This window comes from Apium graveolens, chromosome 9, assembly GCF_009905375.1.
Source record: "Apium graveolens cultivar Ventura chromosome 9, ASM990537v1, whole genome shotgun sequence".
Classification (NCBI taxonomy): Eukaryota; Viridiplantae; Streptophyta; class Magnoliopsida; order Apiales; family Apiaceae; genus Apium; species Apium graveolens.
The window spans coordinates 234,058,006-234,079,677 of NC_133655.1; the positions used below are offsets into that span (position 1 = coordinate 234,058,006).

General features: G+C 36.6%; 1 protein-coding gene across 1 annotated transcript; it reads right to left on the reverse strand.

Annotated features, from left to right (window-relative positions):
- Window positions 1-21,203: 21,203 nt before the first annotated feature.
- LOC141686054 (uncharacterized) lies at window positions 21,204-21,587 on the reverse strand. Its single transcript, XM_074491116.1, has one exon. The coding sequence runs from the start codon at window positions 21,585-21,587 to the stop codon at window positions 21,204-21,206; it is 384 nt and encodes a 127-aa protein (XP_074347217.1).
- Window positions 21,588-21,672: the final 85 nt, after the last annotated feature.

The following is a 21,672-nucleotide window of genomic DNA, read 5'->3' on the forward strand; positions in this document are numbered from 1 at the left end:
CAAGATGGATGAAAATGGCATTGTCATAAGGAATAAAGCCAGATTGGTTGCTAAAGGCTATTCTCAACAAGAGGGAATAGATTTTGATGAAACATATGCTCCTGTTGCAAGACTTGAAGCCATCAGAATTTTTCTAGCCTATGCAGCCCATGCCAATTTCAAAGTCTATCAAATGGATGTCAAGAGTGCATTTCTAAATGGGAAATTGGAGGAAGAAGTCTATGTAAGTCAACCTCCAGGGTTTGAAGATCCAAATTTTCCAGACTATGTGTATTATCTGTTGAAAGCACTCTATGGACTGAAGCAAGCACCTAGAGCCTGGTATGAAACCCTATCAAAATTCCTTTTGGAGAATCACTTCACTAGAGACTATGCAGGTTGCAAAATAGACAGAAAAAGTACAACAGGCTCCTGCCAATTCCTGGGAAACAAGCTTGTATCATGGTTTAGCAAAAAGCAAAATTCAGTCTCTACTTCTACAGCTGAGGCTGAATACATTGCTGCTGGAAGTTGCTGCTCTCAAGTGTTATGGATGAGGAATCAACTCCTTGATTATGGACTTCATGTTGACAAAATTCCTATCTTTTGTGACAACACAAGTGCCATAGCCATAACAGAGAATCCTGTGCAGCACTCAAGGACCAAGCACATTGATATCAAGTACCACTTCATCAGGGAGCATGTCATGAATGGTACAGTGGAACTACATTTTGTTCCAAGTGAACAACAAATTGCAGACATATTTACCAAGCCACTTGATGAATCAACATTCACAAGATTGGTAAGTGAGCTAGGTATGCTTAATTACTCATAAAATTTATGTCCTAATTGCAATTTGAATTGAAGCCTGAAATGTATTAGTTGCTAGAACAAATTTGACTTCTTAACAAAGATTATTCCATCAACGGATATTTCCTATCCGTTGAAAGTCAAAATTGTTCTGTCAACGGATGTTCATTATCCGTTGAAAGACATATACATTTCTGGAATTTTTTATCCGTCAATGGATAAAACTGAAGTACCTTTTAACGGATGACAGTTTACTTTATCCGTTGAAATGTCACATCAGTCGATTCAGGTGTTTCACAGCCGTTGATTCTATTTTCTTAACCGTTGATACTCATACATACAGCTGTATGTATTTGTTTTAAAGGTAGTTTTTAGAATACTTACAGTTTATTCTTAAACGGCTGAAATTTACTAACATATATTTATTGTTTAATCTTTTATTTATGCTTTTTAATTTGAGAAAGTATATAAGCCCTTCTGATTTTTCATTTTTACTTTACGCTTTCTTGAAATTTCAAAGCTTTTACCATTTTCTCTCTGCAAATCCTTCAAGTTATTCTCTGCAATTTCTACTTACAACAATGGCACCAGTAGTAAAAATTATGTCTCAATCTGGGTTCATCTATGAGAAGAACAATTTCGTAGCTTTGGTAGCAAAGAATGAAGCCCACTCAGATTATCACAAAATGATGGACTTCATCAAAAACTGTAAACTTAGCTATGCAATGCTGGAAGCCCCAACGATTTACTGTGAAGTAGTTGAGGAGATTTGGACAACTGCTGAGTTCAACTCCATAGATATGACCATCTCTTTCACTCTCAAAGGTAAAAATCACTGTGTTAACTGTGATGATTTACTAGCATGTTTTAAATTGCCTGAGAACAATGCCATGACACCACACACTGATAATGATGTATCCAGCATGTTAGATTCCATAGGTTATTCTCTTAACTCTGCTAGTTTAGGGAGTATTAAAAGAAAAGGCCTAAGGAAAGAATGGAGTTTTCTTGGGGATGCCTTTATCAAGGTTTTCTCTGGGAAAATTAGTAATTTTGATGCCATAACTTCATCTCTTGTTAATATGCTCTATATGCTTGTTTTTGATAGATATTTTAACTTTAGCAATTATGTTATGCTAGAATTGGGTACTAGATTAGGTAACAAAGCTAATAGACCTAATAACATCTATTATGCTAGATTCTTTATGTTATTGGCTAACCATGTTGCTGAAGGTTTGGTCATAACCAATGAGAATAACAAACTCAAGTGCTGGGCATAAGAGAAAAGAGTTCTTGCAGATTTATTGAGAATGGATCTCAACAGCAGTGTACCATTGGTATATTTACCAATCATGGATGCACCTCAGGTGAGTGAGGTAATTGTTTATACAACTCCTACTTTTTCCAACCCCTCTATTTCTTTATCTTCTAGTGTGCCCATGGAATCTGTGACATTGCCCCAACAGATTCCTACCAAGGTCACCAAAACTAAACTTTCAAAATCAAAGACAAAGAAAACCACCTCTGTTGTTTCTCAAAAGACAATAGTTGTAACACCTACCATTAACCCTGAGGGGAGTGAACAGGGTGTGAGTGGTGAGGGGAGGGGTGAACATCAAAGAAACCCCCAGGATAAGGAAGGAGAGATAAGTGTTTCCCAAGCTAGCCAAACCACAATTTCTCAAAAAGCTGTGGTGGTTGAAAAGGTCTCTAGCATATCCCTAGCTGCATCCTCCCAAAAGGATGTAACTATTGAAAATAGTTCCCAACCAGGAACACAGAACAAACGAGGGAGGGACACTGAAGCCAAACACTCGCCAACAAAAGCTTTTATTAGAAGAAAGAGGGCTAGAACCCAATCTTCTACACAGGGTGCACACACTGCACAGATACATCCATCTGTATCTATGCCTTCTCAAACTCAGTTTAATGTGGCTCCAACAAATGTGGAGTCACAGCCCCATTCTCTCACAATTAACACACATCAATCACCACACACTTCATCACCATCTCTGGATGTGGATATGTTATTCCCATCAATTCCTGATTCTCCCTCTTTACAACTCAGGGAGGAGCCCCACTCAAATACAGGTGATCATCATCTTTTAGATGATTTGTTGGATCACCCGCAAATTCTTTCTGATGCAATTGAAGGATCTGTGTCACCAAAACTCAAATCAATCCACACAGATTCAACAGTTATATCACTTTCAATTTCTACTTCTTTTCCTTCTTCAACGGATATCACCCATCCGTTGACAAGTGGTTGTTCTTCAACGGATAAGCTTAACAGCAGTTATCCGTTGATACCATCAGTGTCACCTTCAACGGCTATTTCATATCCGTTGATAGTCTCTACACACACAACTGAAATAATTCCAAGTGTAGAAGACATGATTACTGTACAATCACTTTTAGGATTGAGGGAAGGGAGTGACAATTTGAGTGAGAGGCTGGGTTGCTCCCAGGCAAAAGGAGAGATTGAGAGCTCAAATAAGCATGCTATTTCTTCCAGCATGGCAAAAGTAAGTGAGAGGAGTACCACCTTAGTAGGTGAAGGTGAGGGTGTGAGGAGTGTGAGCCAGGGGGAGCCCCTGATGCAAGAATATAGAGAAAAAGAGAGAAAGGCAGGTATAGCAGATATAAGGGTGGATCCAGCCATTGTGTGACGCCCTCCAAACCCGGGGTCTAGATTTGGGGGTCACTCGCCAATAAACCAAAATAAAATAATCACAGCGGAATAATATAATAAAAACGACCCCTTTTACCTGCACTGGATCGATCACAGGTTATAGTATGGAACAGGCACTACTACAAATCAAGTGTTATTACAAACCATAGTCTAATTAGTTTTACAACTTATTCAAATTTATTACAAACCCCTAGACTAATTAAGTATCCCAAACTGTCTACCTGGAAACACACCAACTATTTACAAACACATAACCTCTGGTCAGACCTGGAACTTAAGCTTGCTCTGGCCTAGCTGAAAGAATCAAGATAAGAAACAAGTATGAGCGAAAGAAATGCTCAGCAAGTAATAAATAGCTTATGATTTGGAATAATAACAGTATATCTGATGAACAAAACCAACTACAATAACTGAACAGTATCAAAACTGATATAAATTTGATAATAAACAACATTTGCAATATATTATGTTTTGGGATTGGAATCCTCGAACGACGGTGTGTTGCCGCCGGTGATCAGCCGCGGAGCAACACCGGTATGTCGAAACATATCCAACTAAACAAAAGGTACCCAAGGCACATATTGGCCTAGCAAGGTGTTATATCCTGTATAACACATAGCTCACACTGGACCGCCGCCACGGCCTCTTACGCAACCATCCAACCCATAAAACCATTTTCCGTCAAAGGAGTCGAATCAAATGACATCCTTAACCACATAACTCCCCATTTCTCATGGTCCGGAGTTTTCTCAACAACCAATGGCGAAATAACCAGAACAATTAGTTATTCGCTAGTCTCAATTCAAAGCTTCACTGTATAGAGTAAGTTATAGCGAAATGTAAAAATATTTAACTATTCTGAACTTAGAATAGTAGAGAAATTAAAAGGATAAATTTAGAGTCAATAACACTTGAATGGTATGTGAACATATAAATATTTGCATAATAAGATTCAAAATAAACGTCACTGGAACAATAAGTGAAGTTAGGGTACTTGCCTGGTATGCTCAATAATCTCTTACTTTAACTCTGTTTCTATCTGCTGGCTACTATCTCCGTCTAACACTTGACTGCGCTCCTTGCTACTTGATTCTATAAACAAAAGGACTATCTTAATTGACAGATCTAAACTCAATCGACGTAACTATACGTCTTGACATCTACCCGATCGTTTATAACTAGCATGGCATTTTAAAATTATAACAGATAGCATGTATATCACGTAACACGTAATCATGGCATTTATATAACACGTACTCACATATTTTATGTAACACATAAGTCAAATCATTAAGGGGTACGTCTCAGTGCGTTCAGAATGAAAATTAGGTCAATATTAGCATTTACCGATCAAATACCGACTTAAACTGATACACAAATCAAATGACATTGCAATACAAAAGAACTTAGGTCTCAAAAGTATTTTTATTAAAAGCGCAATATTTTTCTGAATCTGTACGCGTTCGTTTCGTATTAAACGGACGAACGGTTTAATTGTTATGAATAAAATAAGAAATAAATAGATTTAAATCAATTAATAATAATATTAATTGATTTTTTTTAAATACCAAAATATAATTTTTAAAACCTAAAAATAATTTGTAGGAATTATTTGAATTAATTATAAATAATTTACATTTATTTAACTATTTGTAAATAAAATTAATTGATTAATTGATTTTTAATCAACTAATTAAATTTATAAATAATTAACTAAAATGAATTATAAATAATTAAATCAAATTGTATTTTTGAAAATAATTAAAGAAAATAATTTTAGGAATTTAGAATAATTCAGAAAATAATTTTTTTTAGTATTTAAAATAATTATTAAATGATTTTTGAAAACAAATTAAATGATTTTTAAAAGTAAGAAAATGAATTTTGGAATAAAAGTAAAAAGAAATTAACAGAAACATATTTCAGGTAGCAGTCTTCTTCCTTACTAGATCAACAGGCGGCACAGGAGGGCGGTGGGTGGCCGGGACCTGAAGAACAGGCCGCCGGATTCTGGGTTACCCAGAAAACGGCCGGCGCCGTTCATCGGTCCGGCGAGCCCATAACAGCCCCAACTCTTATCAAAATTTCTGTTTTTCAACACCAAATCATTCCTTGAACCATCAGGAACGTGATTCAACCGTCCCTATCTTCAATCAATCTCGGGAAATCATTCCCCGGCCAAAAACGAAGCAAAATCCGGCGGTCCACCGGTGAACTTCGAAAAGCTTTATTTATGCACCAAAACTTACGTTCTTGGTACCAAAATGAAGCTTAGATTAATCATAATCTATCTACATCATCCATAACTATCAAGAACATCACAACAACTTCAAGAAATCGACTTGAAAAATCAGAAAAATTTTGAATTCGAACTTACTCAAATCGTAATCAAAATTAATGAAATAAGATGCTAAACTACTCCTTGTAATCCCAGGAACGATTATAAATCAACCAAATCATCAAACAATACTTCTAACATCAAAAACGAATTTAGACAATAAACTAGAAAAATCGAATTCACAGAATACTACACCTCGGTTTATGAAATTGATACCAATAGAACGGGCTCTTCAAGACGATCAATTTGATATGTAGAACACCCAATTTGGATTCCTAGAACTCCCAGAATCATCAAATCTTTGTGAAGAACAAAATCATACCCCCAAAAATGTTCTTGGTTTCTTTGTATTTTCTGAATTTTTATGAAAATAAAATAAATAAAATGAAAATTCTGCAGCCATTTATATCTACAGAAATTATATCCCCAAAAATTAATTAAGGGTGTTTTTATCCCCTAATTATAATAATTAGGCCCCAAAATAATAATTACGGGGGAATATTTTTAAAAACGATAAAATACAAAATTAATGCCAAAATTCCCCGAAAATTGCGAATAATTTAAAAATACAAAAATAAAGGGTATTTGAAATACGAAAATTTTTATAAAAATAAAAACATCGATTTTGTGGGGTTTGTCGTCCCGGTGGGGTCCCGGTCCGTTGATTTTTTTTGAAAAACGGAAACGATCCCTAAATTCCCCGAAAATTCCAAAAACACGTAAAATACAATCAAACACGTATAAAATCAAATAAAACAGGTGTCCTAATAAAGTTGCTGATAATTACGCGTCCTGATTGTAGATAAGTTCTTATAATTGCAATTTAAACATATTTTAATCAACCGAAAAATTTTCTGGCCCGTACAGAAACATACATAACAGTTATATAACATCTCATATCATAGCAACAATTACTTTAAATTTATAAAACACACAATATTTATTTATTTAACATATAATATTCACATAATTTTCCCGGATATTACATCCTTCCCCCCTTAACAGGATTCTGTCCTCAGAATCAGCCTAGGAAAACAAATGAGGATACTTGGATCGCATTTCGCTTTCCAATTCCCAAGTCGACTCTTCAACCTTGGGATTCCTCCACAAGACTCGTACTAAAGATACAGACTTATTCCTAAGCACTCTTTCTTTCTTATCTAAAATCTGCACTGGTTGCTCTACAAAAGACAAATCTGGCTGGATCTCTATTGGCTCGTATTCTATCACATGATTTGAATCAGGCAAATAACGCTTCAACATTGACACGTGGAACACGTTGTGAATATGCTGCATGTGAGGTGGTAACGCTAATTCGTAAGCAACCTTTCCCACACGCTTCAAAATCTCAAAAGGGCCAACATAACGCGGACTCAGCTTTCCTTTCTTCCCAAATCTTGATAAACCTTTCCAAGGTGAGACCTTTAATAGCACTGCTTCACCAACTTCAAATTTCATATCTTTTCTGGTAGGATCAGCATATTTGCGTTGACGATCTTGAGCTGCTGTTAGTCTTTTCCGAATGAGTTCTATTTTCTCCTTCGTCTGTTGGATCAATTTTGGACCCAAAATCTTTCTTTCACCAACTTCTTCCCAACATATTGGAGATCTGCATCTTCTACCGTACAAAGCTTCGTAAGGTGGCATTCCAATACTGGCATGATAGCTGTTGTTGTAGGAGAATTCAACTAATGGCAAATGCTCGTCCCAACTACCTTCAAAATCTAGTGTACATACCCTTAGCATATCTTCAATAGTCTGAATCGTTCTTTCACTTTGACCGTCTGTCTGCGGATGATACGCGGTACTCATGTTCAGCTTCGTTCCGAGACAATCTTGAAAACTTCTCCAAAATCTTGAGTTAAATCGAGGATCTCTGTCTGAAACTATGGATACTGGAACTCCGTGTCTTGTCACAATTTCTTTAAGATATAACCGTACCAATTTATCCATTGAGAATCTCTCGTTGATAGGAAGAAAATGCGCTGACTTCGTCAATCTGTCGATAATAACCCAAATAGCATCATGATTCGCCCTCGTCCTCGGTAATCCAACTACGAAATCCATCGCTATATGCTCCCATTTCCATTCTGGAATGTCCAATGGTTGTATCAGTCCACTGGGCCTTTGATGTTCCGCTTTGACTCGCTGGCAAGTGTAACACTTACTTACCCATTCTGCAATTTTCTTCTTCATGCTTGGCCACCAAAAGTTTTCTCTTAAGTCTCTGTACATCTTCGTACTCCCGGGATGAATTGAATATCTAGAGTTGTGAGCGTCTCGAAGAATTTCATCTTTCAGCTCGGCTATGTTGGGTATCCATATTCTGGAAGAAAATCTTAATATCCCTTTATCATCCTTTTGACTCCCTATTTCTTCTCCTGTCAAACTGTCTCGTTCATGGCTCATCACTTCTTCCTGACATCTTCTTATTTTCTCTAATAATTCTGGTTGAAAAGACATTGCACACAATACCTCTGTAGACATACTTGGAATATTAACCTCTATTTCCAGCTTCTCAAATTCCCTGATTAATTCCTCAGATGAAGTTATCATGTTTAACCTTTCTTTTCTGCTCAGAGCGTCGGCCACCACATTTGCTTTGCCTGGATGATAGTTAATAGTACAGTCGTAATCCTTGATTAGTTCTAACCATCTTCTCTGCCTCATGTTCAATTCCTTCTGGGTGAAGATATACTTTAAACTCTTGTGGTCCGTGTAGATCTCGCACTTTTCCCCATAAAGATAATGCCTCCAAATCTTCAATGCAAACACTATAGCTGCCAATTCCAGATCATGCGTTGGATACTTCTCTTCGTGTGGTTTCAATTGTCTTGAAGCGTAAGCTATTACCTTGTCCTGCTGCATCAAAACACATCCTAATCCTTTGTACGATGCGTCACTGTAGATCACAAAATTTCCTTGTTCATCTGGCAAGACTAGCACTGGAGAAGATACTAATCTATTCTTTAATTCCTGGAAACTTTCTTCACATTTCTCATCCCATTCAAATTTCTGATTCTTCCTGGTGAGCTTTGTCAATGGCGTAGCTATCTTTGCAAAATCTTGCACAAATCTTCTGTAGTAACCTGCCAATCCCATGAAACTTCTTACTTCCGTTGGTGTTTTTGGCCTCTCCCAGTTGATTACGGCTTCAATCTTTGATGGATCCACTTCCACTCCTTTATTGCTAATCACGTGCCCAAGAAATCGTACTTCTTTTAACCAAAATTCACACTTGGAAAACTTTGCGTATAACTTCTCCTGTCGCAGTATCTCCAGAACTATCCTCAAATGTTCTACATGCTCCTCTTCTGTTTTGGAATAGATCAAGATGTCATCTATGAACACGATCACGAATTTATCCAAATACTTCTTAAATAATCGATTCATCAAATCCATGAAAGCTGCTGGTGCGTTGGTTAATCCAAATGCCATCACTAGAAACTCATAATGCCCATATCTGGTTCTAAATGCGGTCTTCGAAATGTCTGCAGGCTTGATCTTTAGTTGATGATATCCGGATCTTAAATCAATCTTAGAAAACCATACAGCGCCTCTCAATTGGTCAAACAAATCATCGATCCTTGGTAACGGATACTTGTTCTTAATGGTTAGCTTATTCAGTTCTCGATAGTCGATACACAACCGCATACTCCCATCCTTCTTTTTGACAAACAGTACTGGTGCGCCCCATGGGGATACACTGGGTCTTATAACTCCTTTCTCCAAAAGATCTTGCAGCTGAGATGCCAATTCTTTCATTTCCACTGGTGCCATCCGGTACGGGGCTTTAGAAACTGGTTCTGTTCCGGGTGCTAGATCAATCGCAAATTCAATTTCTCTGTCGGGAGGTAATCCTGGTAGATCATCTGGAAAGACATCTGAAAATTCGTTGACAACTGGAATCGCTTCTAGTGCTGGAACTTCTTTACTGGTGTCTACCACATGGGCCAAATATGCTTCACAATTCTGACGCAATAACTTTTTCACTTGAGCGATCGCTAAGAACTTCTTCTCTTGCCTATTTCCTCGAAATATTACCTTCTTCTTACTATCCAAGGTCTGAAGTCTCACTTTCCTATTCTTACAATCAATCTGGGCGTTATTTTCTGACAACCAATCCATTCCTAAAATAACATCAAATTCTCCCAACTTAAAAGGTATCAAGTTGGCATAGAAATAATGTCCTCCTATCTCAACATCGCACCTCGGGCACACTCGGTCGACTAAAACTTGATTCTTATTAGCTAGCTCTATCATTAATGCTTGTTCTAACAATTTAACTTCACAATGCAGTTTATCGACAAAACTTTGAGAAATAAATGACCTCGTAGCTCCAGAGTCAAATAGAACTTTAGCATCTACGGAATTGACTGGAAGCGTACCTGCCACCACGTCTGAACTCTGAACAGCATCCTTCATAGTCATATTGAATGTCCTAGCCTTTGGCTGGTCCTTCGTTGGTGGTCCTTCAATCCTTGGCACATTAGCAGTTGGTTCAATTGTCTGGCAGTCCCTGGCAATATGCCCCATCTTTCCACATTTAAAGCACACTGTCCCTAATCTCTGAGCTGTAGTCTGACTTCGACACTCATTAGCATAGTGTCCCTTCTGATTGCACTTATAACACAACACATTAGCCTTACAAATCCCAAAATGCCTTCTACCACAAAATTTGCACTCTGATGCAGGTGGACGATTGGGTCTCTGTTGATTTGAATTCTGAAAACGGTTGCCTTGTCCTCCATTTCCTGATTGTGGTCTCTTGAATCCCACATTCCTATTACCCTGAAATCCTGGCCTTTTGTTGAAACGGCCCTGAAAATTACTTGACTGCTGACCTCCCTCTGAGGTTTCCATTTTCCTTTTCTTCCCATCATTTCCTTTCTGAGACATATCACTCCTACTCTCAATCACCATTGCCTTCTGAACCATTGCCACATATGAAGTCAACTCAAACATGGCCACTCTGTTCTGAATCCAAAACTTCAATCCCTGTTCAAATCTTCTGGCTTTCTTTTCATCTGTATCAACCTGGTCTGGCACGAACCTTGCTAACTCAGTAAACTTAGCCTCGTACTCAGCCACAGTAAGATCACCCTGGATCAGGTTCAAGAACTTAATCTCCATTTGATTCTTCATATACCTCGGGAAATATTTCTCCAGGAACAACTCTGTGAATCTCTCCCAAGTTATAAAATCACCTCCTTCCAATGCTCGCGTGGATTCCCACCAATAGTTCGCCTCACCCTTCAGAAAATAACTTGCAAACTTGGTCTTCTGCTCAATTCCTGCTCCGACCAATTCAAAAGCCTTTTCCATTTCCTTGAGCCATGCATTGGCTTCCACAGGATCAGCACTTCCCTTGAACTCAGGTGGCTTCACTGCTTGAAACTGCTTAAAAGTCACTACAGATGGTGCTGCTCGCTGCTGCTGTTGCTGCTGCGTAAGATGTAACATCTGCTGCTGCATCAGTCCCAACATCTGGATAATCGCTGGATCTGTACGGCTCTCGGTACTACCCTCTCCTGAATTATTCCTTCTCTTTGGTGCCATTATTCTGGTAAGAAACAAGCAACATATATAATAATCTGTCAAGCATTGTGTCAAATATGTAGCAATTCTTTAACATATTAAAGTTCGCAAACACTATCTCTTCTCCAAAATATCATAAACTTGCTACCATATTAACACAAGCGACATGATTATCACATAATCCTGCTTATTATCTCGAGAATAATAACATAAAGAAAATTTACTCCGAATTATCCAAACCTTTTAAAATCCTCTCTTGAAATCTTAACTAAACCAACAAAATAGCAGGGCAATGACATAAGGCCTAAAGCTAAACGCAAAACAGGAAACCTAACAACTTAACTATAACCCAGCCCAATATCCTAAATTTAATCCTATAAAAGCTAAACTACACGCGCCTATCTTATGTGATCTTCCTATGACTCATCTATAACAATCCTACGCCTGTTTCAGTGACCATAACCTGTAGCTCTGATACCAACCTGTGACGCCCTCCAAACCCGGGGTCTAGATTTGGGGGTCACTCGCCAATAAACCAAAATAAAATAATCACAGCGGAATAATATAATAAAAACGACCCCTTTTACCTGCACTGGATCGATCACAGGTTATAGTATGGAACAGGCACTACTACAAATCAAGTGTTATTACAAACCATAGTCTAATTAGTTTTACAACTTATTCAAATTTATTACAAACCCCTAGACTAATTAAGTATCCCAAACTGTCTACCTGGAAACACACCAACTATTTACAAACACATAACCTCTGGTCAGACCTGGAACTTAAGCTTGCTCTGGCCTAGCTGAAAGAATCAAGATAAGAAACAAGTATGAGCGAAAGAAATGCTCAGCAAGTAATAAATAGCTTATGATTTGGAATAATAACAGTATATCTGATGAACAAAACCAACTACAATAACTGAACAGTATCAAAACTGATATAAATTTGATAATAAACAACATTTGCAATATATTATGTTTTGGGATTGGAATCCTCGAACGACGGTGTGTTGCCGCCGGTGATCAGCCGCGGAGCAACACCGGTATGTCGAAACATATCCAACTAAACAAAAGGTACCCAAGGCACATATTGGCCTAGCAAGGTGTTATATCCTGTATAACACATAGCTCACACTGGACCGCCGCCACGGCCTCTTACGCAACCATCCAACCCATAAAACCATTTTCCGTCAAAGGAGTCGAATCAAATGACATCCTTAACCACATAACTCCCCATTTCTCATGGTCCGGAGTTTTCTCAACAACCAATGGCGAAATAACCAGAACAATTAGTTATTCGCTAGTCTCAATTCAAAGCTTCACTGTATAGAGTAAGTTATAGCGAAATGTAAAAATATTTAACTATTCTGAACTTAGAATAGTAGAGAAATTAAAAGGATAAATTTAGAGTCAATAACACTTGAATGGTATGTGAACATATAAATATTTGCATAATAAGATTCAAAATAAACGTCACTGGAACAATAAGTGAAGTTAGGGTACTTGCCTGGTATGCTCAATAATCTCTTACTTTAACTCTGTTTCTATCTGCTGGCTACTATCTCCGTCTAACACTTGACTGCGCTCCTTGCTACTTGATTCTATAAACAAAAGGACTATCTTAATTGACAGATCTAAACTCAATCGACGTAACTATACGTCTTGACATCTACCCGATCGTTTATAACTAGCATGGCATTTTAAAATTATAACAGATAGCATGTATATCACGTAACACGTAATCATGGCATTTATATAACACGTACTCACATATTTTATGTAACACATAAGTCAAATCATTAAGGGGTACGTCTCAGTGCGTTCAGAATGAAAATTAGGTCAATATTAGCATTTACCGATCAAATACCGACTTAAACTGATACACAAATCAAATGACATTGCAATACAAAAGAACTTAGGTCTCAAAAGTATTTTTATTAAAAGCGCAATATTTTTCTGAATCTGTACGCGTTCGTTTCGTATTAAACGGACGAACGGTTTAATTGTTATGAATAAAATAAGAAATAAATAGATTTAAATCAATTAATAATAATATTAATTGATTTTTTTTAAATACCAAAATATAATTTTTAAAACCTAAAAATAATTTTTAGGAATTATTTGAATTAATTATAAATAATTTACATTTATTTAACTATTTGTAAATAAAATTAATTGATTAATTGATTTTTAATCAACTAATTAAATTTATAAATAATTAACTAAAATGAATTATAAATAATTAAATCAAATTGTATTTTTGAAAATAATTAAAGAAAATAATTTTAGGAATTTAGAATAATTCAGAAAATAATTTTTTTTAGTATTTAAAATAATTATTAAATGATTTTTGAAAACAAATTAAATGATTTTTAAAAGTAAGAAAATGAATTTTGGAATAAAAGTAAAAAGAAATTAACAGAAACATATTTCAGGTAGCAGTCTTCTTCCTTACTAGATCAACAGGCGGCACAGGAGGGCGGTGGGTGGCCGGGACCTGAAGAACAGGCCGCCGGATTCTGGGTTACCCAGAAAACGGCCGGCGCCGTTCATCGGTCCGGCGAGCCCATAACAGCCCCAACTCTTATCAAAATTTCTGTTTTTCAACACCAAATCATTCCTTGAACCATCAGGAACGTGATTCAACCGTCCCTATCTTCAATCAATCTCGGGAAATCATTCCCCGGCCAAAAACGAAGCAAAATCCGGCGGTCCACCGGTGAACTTCGAAAAGCTTTATTTATGCACCAAAACTTACGTTCTTGGTACCAAAATGAAGCTTAGATTAATCATAATCTATCTACATCATCCATAACTATCAAGAACATCACAACAACTTCAAGAAATCGACTTGAAAAATCAGAAAAATTTTGAATTCGAACTTACTCAAATCGTAATCAAAATTAATGAAATAAGATGCTAAACTACTCCTTGTAATCCCAGGAACGATTATAAATCAACCAAATCATCAAACAATACTTCTAACATCAAAAACGAATTTAGACAATAAACTAGAAAAATCGAATTCACAGAATACTACACCTCGGTTTATGAAATTGATACCAATAGAACGGGCTCTTCAAGACGATCAATTTGATATGTAGAACACCCAATTTGGATTCCTAGAACTCCCAGAATCATCAAATCTTTGTGAAGAACAAAATCATACCCCCAAAAATGTTCTTGGTTTCTTTGTATTTTCTGAATTTTTATGAAAATAAAATAAATAAAATGAAAATTCTGCAGCCATTTATATCTACAGAAATTATATCCCCAAAAATTAATTAAGGGTGTTTTTATCCCCTAATTATAATAATTAGGCCCCAAAATAATAATTACGGGGGAATATTTTTAAAAACGATAAAATACAAAATTAATGCCAAAATTCCCCGAAAATTGCGAATAATTTAAAAATACAAAAATAAAGGGTATTTGAAATACGAAAATTTTTATAAAAATAAAAACATCGATTTTGTGGGGTTTGTCGTCCCGGTGGGGTCCCGGTCCGTTGATTTTTTTTGAAAAACGGAAACGATCCCTAAATTCCCCGAAAATTCCAAAAACACGTAAAATACAATCAAACACGTATAAAATCAAATAAAACAGGTGTCCTAATAAAGTTGCTGATAATTACGCGTCCTGATTGTAGATAAGTTCTTATAATTGCAATTTAAACATATTTTAATCAACCGAAAAATTTTCTGGCCCGTACAGAAACATACATAACAGTTATATAACATCTCATATCATAGCAACAATTACTTTAAATTTATAAAACACACAATATTTATTTATTTAACATATAATATTCACATAATTTTCCCGGATATTACACATTGCTAGTGAGTCAATGATTGTGGATGATGCTGAAAAGGAAAGACAATTTCGGCAACATTACAAAGCTGTAATTGATAACATTTCCTTGGATGCTGACACTTTTACTCATCCTGTGTCAGCCTATCAGTTGTTGGCTGCTCAGGGCAATGAGGAGGCAGAAAAGACACTACATCTAGTACATACAACAGAATCTCTTCAAAGGGATAAAGCTGTTATTAACAAGATGCCTTCTATAGCTGGTGAGTCATCTGAGGAATTTGGAGTAAATTCTGATGATGATGACTCTGTTTCTTTTGATGGAAGCATGAACTTAGGGGGAGATGAAAGCCCTAGTTCTATTCCAAATTTACCTGAATGGGCCTTGACAAAGGAGTCTACACCAGGGCAATTCAATATCTCCTTAGTCAAACAAATCAGTACTATCCAACAGGCCATTCAGAAAACTTCACATGCTGGTACCAAGGCAATCCTTACAGCTCACCTGGACTCACTGCATCTCATGAAGTTGCAGCAAGTAAGACAGAATCTGAGTGTGGATGAACTCAAGAAGGATATTGCTGACTTGAAATCCTACAATTCTGAAAAATTGGATTCAGTCATGCCCTATGGTACAATGAAGGACTTATTGTTGAGATTGAAAAAGGATTCAAATACTGAAAAGAGGCTGGCTAAGTTAGAAGACAGAGTCCAAGTTATTGAAAATTCTGTGGCCAGCATTCTTCACAACCAACAATCTCAAACAAGTCTACTTATGCAGCTGGCAAAGGCACAAGGCTTGACCCCTCTCCTTGATGATAACAAAAAGGGGGAGAGAAAAAGGGAAGGGGAAGGAGAGCCATCTACAAAAATCCAGATATCTAAAGTGCTAGTTCCTGCCATCACTACTTCTCCAATTATGCAAATCAAAGGAAAGCCTGATGGAATTGACTTAATCCAGCTAGCAGCAGCTGAAATTCAAGTGAAAGAGCAAAGGAGGAGAATTGATGAAAGGGTGCAACAAATGTTTGGCTCAACACAAGATAAATCAATATATGTGAAACATAGCACAAAGGTTGAACCAATCATTATGGAGCACAAGCCAGAAAGGAGGAATAAGGTTGGAGAGACTTCTTTCAAGAATCTAAAACCTATAGTTCTCAAGCCCAACACTAGATCCAGCAAGGACTCCACAAAGAACCCCCTAGACTTTGCTCAGATGAAAGAAGTGGACTTTCCTCTTCCAAAGCCTGATGAAGACAAAGTTTTGGGTGCTAACATCATAAAGTACAAGGAGACCAAGGACATAGCTGAAAGAATGAAAATGGCCATTATCTTTAGAGAGGGAAAGAGTATCTGTGTGATGCAAGGACATCCCAAATTTCTAAAGGCCAAGAAGGAAGAAACCAAAAGGTTGAAGAAAGAAGCTGAAAAACTCAAGGCTGACAAAAGAGCACAAGCAAAGCTTAAACAACAGCTAAAGTCAAGTCAAGTTGAAGGAGAGAAAGGAATTGAAGTCAGGGGTGAAGACAAGATTGCAAACCTAGATGAGGTTTTTGGGAGTATATTTGGTGAGAGTATGGAGGAAAGAGAGGAATGGCAGAAGGGAAACAGAAGAAAGGCCAAGGCACATAGAAGGAGTGAAGATAACACTGAAGAAACTAAATCAATATCTAAACCACTACCTTCCATACATGAACCTTATGTTGCTGATCCCACTATAAACATCCATGGTGAACTAATCATCCCAAAAGAGGAACCTATTGATTGGGACACCATCAAATTGCCTACATTTTTAACCACTCTTCCACTACCAAAGAAACAGAAAAGAAAATCCAAATCTACACCTCCCCTAACCTCTAAGAAATTCACTCAAAAACAAAAACCTAAGCCTATGCCGCCCATTTCTAAAGATGATTATGTTCACATCTGTGACATAAAAGAAATTTCAGACATTGAACTCTATCTGGATGAGCTGGAGGATGTAAGGGGAATAGCTACCTACAGACAGCTACCAGAGAGATTGGTGTTCAGATACAAATGAGCTGGGGAAAGAACATGGCCTCTCTACAGGATTCTGAATGAAGGCTACTCTACCTTGATCAGAGTCTTTTCAGCCATACAAAAGGATTCTGGCTTTACCAGGACTGCCAAGACTGAAATTCTCAACAAGATTGCCAACATAAGGAAAATTTGGAGGGAGCCCAATGTTTTGCCCAGAACTTTACTTATTCAAGAAAGGGGAATTACAATCCACAAATCACCTCATTGGTTGATGGAATTTAGAGATGATAAAGGAGTCAGAAGATTTTTCAGACTTGAAGACCAACTCAAGATTGCCAGCAATGAAACTCTCAAGGAAATGCAATCTAAGTTGGATATCAGTGATGAAGATGAAGTTGAATTCTACAGACAACTCCAACTCCAAATTGAGGAAAATGACAAAGGGCTAGGAAAGAAAACAAGGGAACAAAGAAGAAAAAGATGATTTGCTCAGACTAGAGGAGCACCCTTGAAAATTCTGTAAATCTTCAATTACCTCCTAGTACATACACTTTTGCAGCACTTTTAAACTTCTACTTAGTTTCAATTCATATATTTGTTAAGTGTTTTGTTATCATCAAGTTAACCCTGAATTTATGTCTACAATTCTTATAGACATAAATAGGGGGAGATTGTTAGGAATATATGTGCATTAGTTTGATGATATATTTAACAAAACACTTAAGTAGAAGTTTAGTATTTGTAGCCTCAAAGGATAAGACCACTTTGGCTATCCGTTGATGGTGCAGCTTTACTTAGAAATAAGTCTAGTGTTGTAGCACATTTCAGTCTCTGTATTTAAGATATAATTCTTAGAAGTTGAGAGAAAATATAAGTCATGTTGACTACTAGAAGATATGCAAATAGGAAGGCCAATTGTAAATATTTCATGCATTGTAATTTTGTATAAATGAAGTGGTATCAACGGATATTTTAAAGACCTTCAACGGATGAGAAACAAAGCTTCAACGGATGTCTCTAAAGCTTCAACGGATAGAGCTTCAACTGCTAACACATCAACGGATAAAGCCATCAACGGATGAAGGCTTCAACGGATGTTCTGTTAAATAACAGTTGATAAGTGGTAGTTGTAACAGCAGACAGAGGCACATGGGTTGACAGAGATAACTGAAAAGTGGAAGCCTAATTTCAGGAACATCAGAAAAAGCAGTCGTTCTACTCTAGTACAAAGAGGCAATAGTCAACAAAGTACTTGAGTGATATGGAGAAGAAACAAGTGGAGAACTTATTTTATTATTATATTTTTATCTTTGTCTTCACTTGTACACTTGGTGACATAAAAACCAAGTAGCAGCTAGTAATTAGAAAAGAATATTTTCAGTGCTGTTTAGAAAAATCTTGAGAGAAAAATTATCTAGTTTGTACTAGGATGCAGCTGTGATCAACATCTTGAATCACAGATTTTCTGAAATACCATCTCTGGTGGAACAACAATCCACCAGAAAAGTTTTTAAGGTCTGTTGTGTTCTTTACATTAGTGCTTGAATATATATCTGTCTGTATTAGCTTAAAGCAATTCACACACTTGTTTATCTTGAACACAAAGCCTTTAAAACTGCTCAAAACTTGAAAAAGTTTTGAAATTTACATTCAACCCCCCTTCTGTAAATCTCATTGTTAGTCCACTAGGAATAACAATATTCATCGCTTTTACCCATGACATGGCCTCTGTTAGGTATGAAGTGCAACACAGAGGGGAGGGTGAATGTGTTTTCTTGATTTTCTTGACTTTTACTATCTTTGAAATCAAGTTGTGTTTAAGCTATGGAACTTAAACAGCGATATGTGAATTTGTAGTGATAAATAACTTAATGTAAAAGTCACAAGCAATTATCAAAACTCATTTAATTTATATTAAATCAAATTAGTTGTGATACAAATTTGTGTTCTTGAATAATAAGAACTCGGTTACTTCTCTTGAGAGAATACAAGATTTTTAACCGTGACATATTTTATAGATCAACATGCACAGCTTACAAAGATTACACTAAAATGGACTAACACATCTTCTAAAGTTCATTTATCTATTTCCATTTTAAGTGCAGCATATCTGCATGCAATCTTCCAGGTCTGTGACCCTTCTTTTTCCAGTTCATCTTATCCTTTGATCTTGCACTATTCAAGCTGCATTTGTAAACTTTCCATTTTAGTGATAAAATATTTTATTGACTGATAATCTTGAATCATTAATTGAGTTGACATCTTCACTTCTCTACATGTAATTGTCTTGTCGATATCTCCACTTCTCTGCATGAGGAAATGACTTGTCGATATCTCCACTTCTCTACATGTGTAAAAGAACTTGTCGATATCTCCACTTCTCTACATGTGTAAAATGACTTGTCGACATCTCCACTTCTCTACATGCCTTGTACTTCTCTGCAAGCAAATTGACTTCTCTATAAGTATAATGACTTCTCTACAGACATATTGACTTCTTGATATGACTCAATTGCACTTACTAATCTGTGACTTGTGTGACTTAAAACATTTTTTCACAAATATTAAAATATGTCACAAATAACATTATTCAAACTCAATCTTCTACACTTCTCTCTGAGGCATGATCAGTATTGATTTTCTTTCAGAGTTTATTCCTTAGCTTGATGGTTGTTTGTAGAAAAATCTCTCAGTCTAATCTCCTTAATAATTTTATAGACTCAAGAAATATAATTACAAAATACAAAAAAAAAATATCATACGACTAAATCTTCGTGTTGTCAAAATGACTTAGTATTGTCATATAAAAGCATATCTTGCACAATAGCCTGCTTCAAACCAATAGCACGTGCCTCCGGTGGTCAACACGCCCCATTCACTCTTCTACATCTTGCAGAACTGGCCATACGTGTCCGGTAACACACACCCTACCCCAATGCTACCATCCTAGAAAATTGCAGCATCCACGTTTATCTTCACCCAACCCACAGTGGTTTCGTCCACACTCATCAGTATCTTTGGTTTCATATTCAGGAGTATAGTACCCCTGCTGCAACTTGGTTATTAGAATGTATGTTAGTCGCCTGTGCCTCACGTCAATCATGCAACAGATTCGTCGCCAAACCTTTAACTCCAAATGCAGATCCATTAAGTTTCTCCCAGACCCAATTATTTCGCCTATTCCATAAGGCCCGGCAAATCATTATTACCAGTACACATTTATTCCTTGTGCATCCCTCAAACTTTCTCATAATGCTCATGGTTGCAGTATCACTTGGTGATACTTGCAACAGCTGCTGCAAACCAGAACTAAGCCACACAGTTCGAGCAAAGTCATAATTAAATAGAATACGACCATCAATTTATATACTACTATGACACCAGGGGCAACTGGCACTAATATTCATTAATTACACTAATTATGATTAAATTTGGTTATTGAAGAAATTACTGGGCTACTGTAACAATTAATTAGCTTCAATTTTCTCCTTGGCAGAAAAAAACTTCAATTTTCTGAAATAACCAGATAGAGGGGTTAATCAATTCATTAAATATATTCATTGTTCTCAATTCTTGTGCTGTATGTGTTGCAGACTTGCAGCTCTTTTACTGAGCTGTTAATTACTGGTCGGTGTATTGAGCCGTGTATAGTAATTATAACACTCAAACATTTAGTAATTTCAATAGCCACTGTGAAATATTACATGTTTGAATCAATTTTGCGGTTTAATTATGGATCTATAGACTATAATACAAGAACAGATTACAGATATCAACGAGTTTGTATCTGTCGGTGACTTCCTAATTCCTATAATCCAAAGCTGAAATCACATAATAACTAGCTACATGCATAGTACAAATACTTTACCAACATTATTTATTATTCATTACTGCTACTTTCTGAAAAAGAAAAAAAACATACAGATTGAAATCCAAATTATGTAGATTTACATTTGTAGAAGCTCCCAGTAAAAAAGTTTAAGTTGCTGTAGTACGTAGTAATATATAAACAGAACTGGACTCATGATCATTCATCCGAATCATCTTCACCACCAAAAATGGAAATCCTGTTGTACAGCAAGAAAAGAACTAGAATGAGAAAGAGAGCAACTCCGATAGGTGATCCACTGGCCCGGTGTATAGATTCAGGTCCTCCAGTAGAGAAGATACTTGATACGAATGAACCACTTTCAGAAGAGAGAAATTGTATAGCAAGTAGTAGTATAATTGGTAGTAAAAGCAGACCAACTGGACTTAATAGCTCTGCTATAAACTCTGTTAAGGCCTCACCTTGCTCGCCAAGAATTGAAGGAACAACTACTAGTAGTGCTACTACTACCACCAACAAGATACCGTAGGGGGCGGAGCCACGATAGTCCTCAATGGCCATGTGGTTTCCACTAGGGTACATTTTCCCTTGACGGAAATTATAGTGGAGTTATGCTTTTTCTGCTTTTGAAACTTTTATTTCGTTAGCGTAAGGTGGGAAGTATATT

Coding starts and splice junctions, on each gene's coding strand:
- LOC141686054 (XM_074491116.1), bottom strand. CDS start 21,587: ATGTACCCTAGTGGAAACCACATGGCCATTGAGGACTATCGTGGCTCC.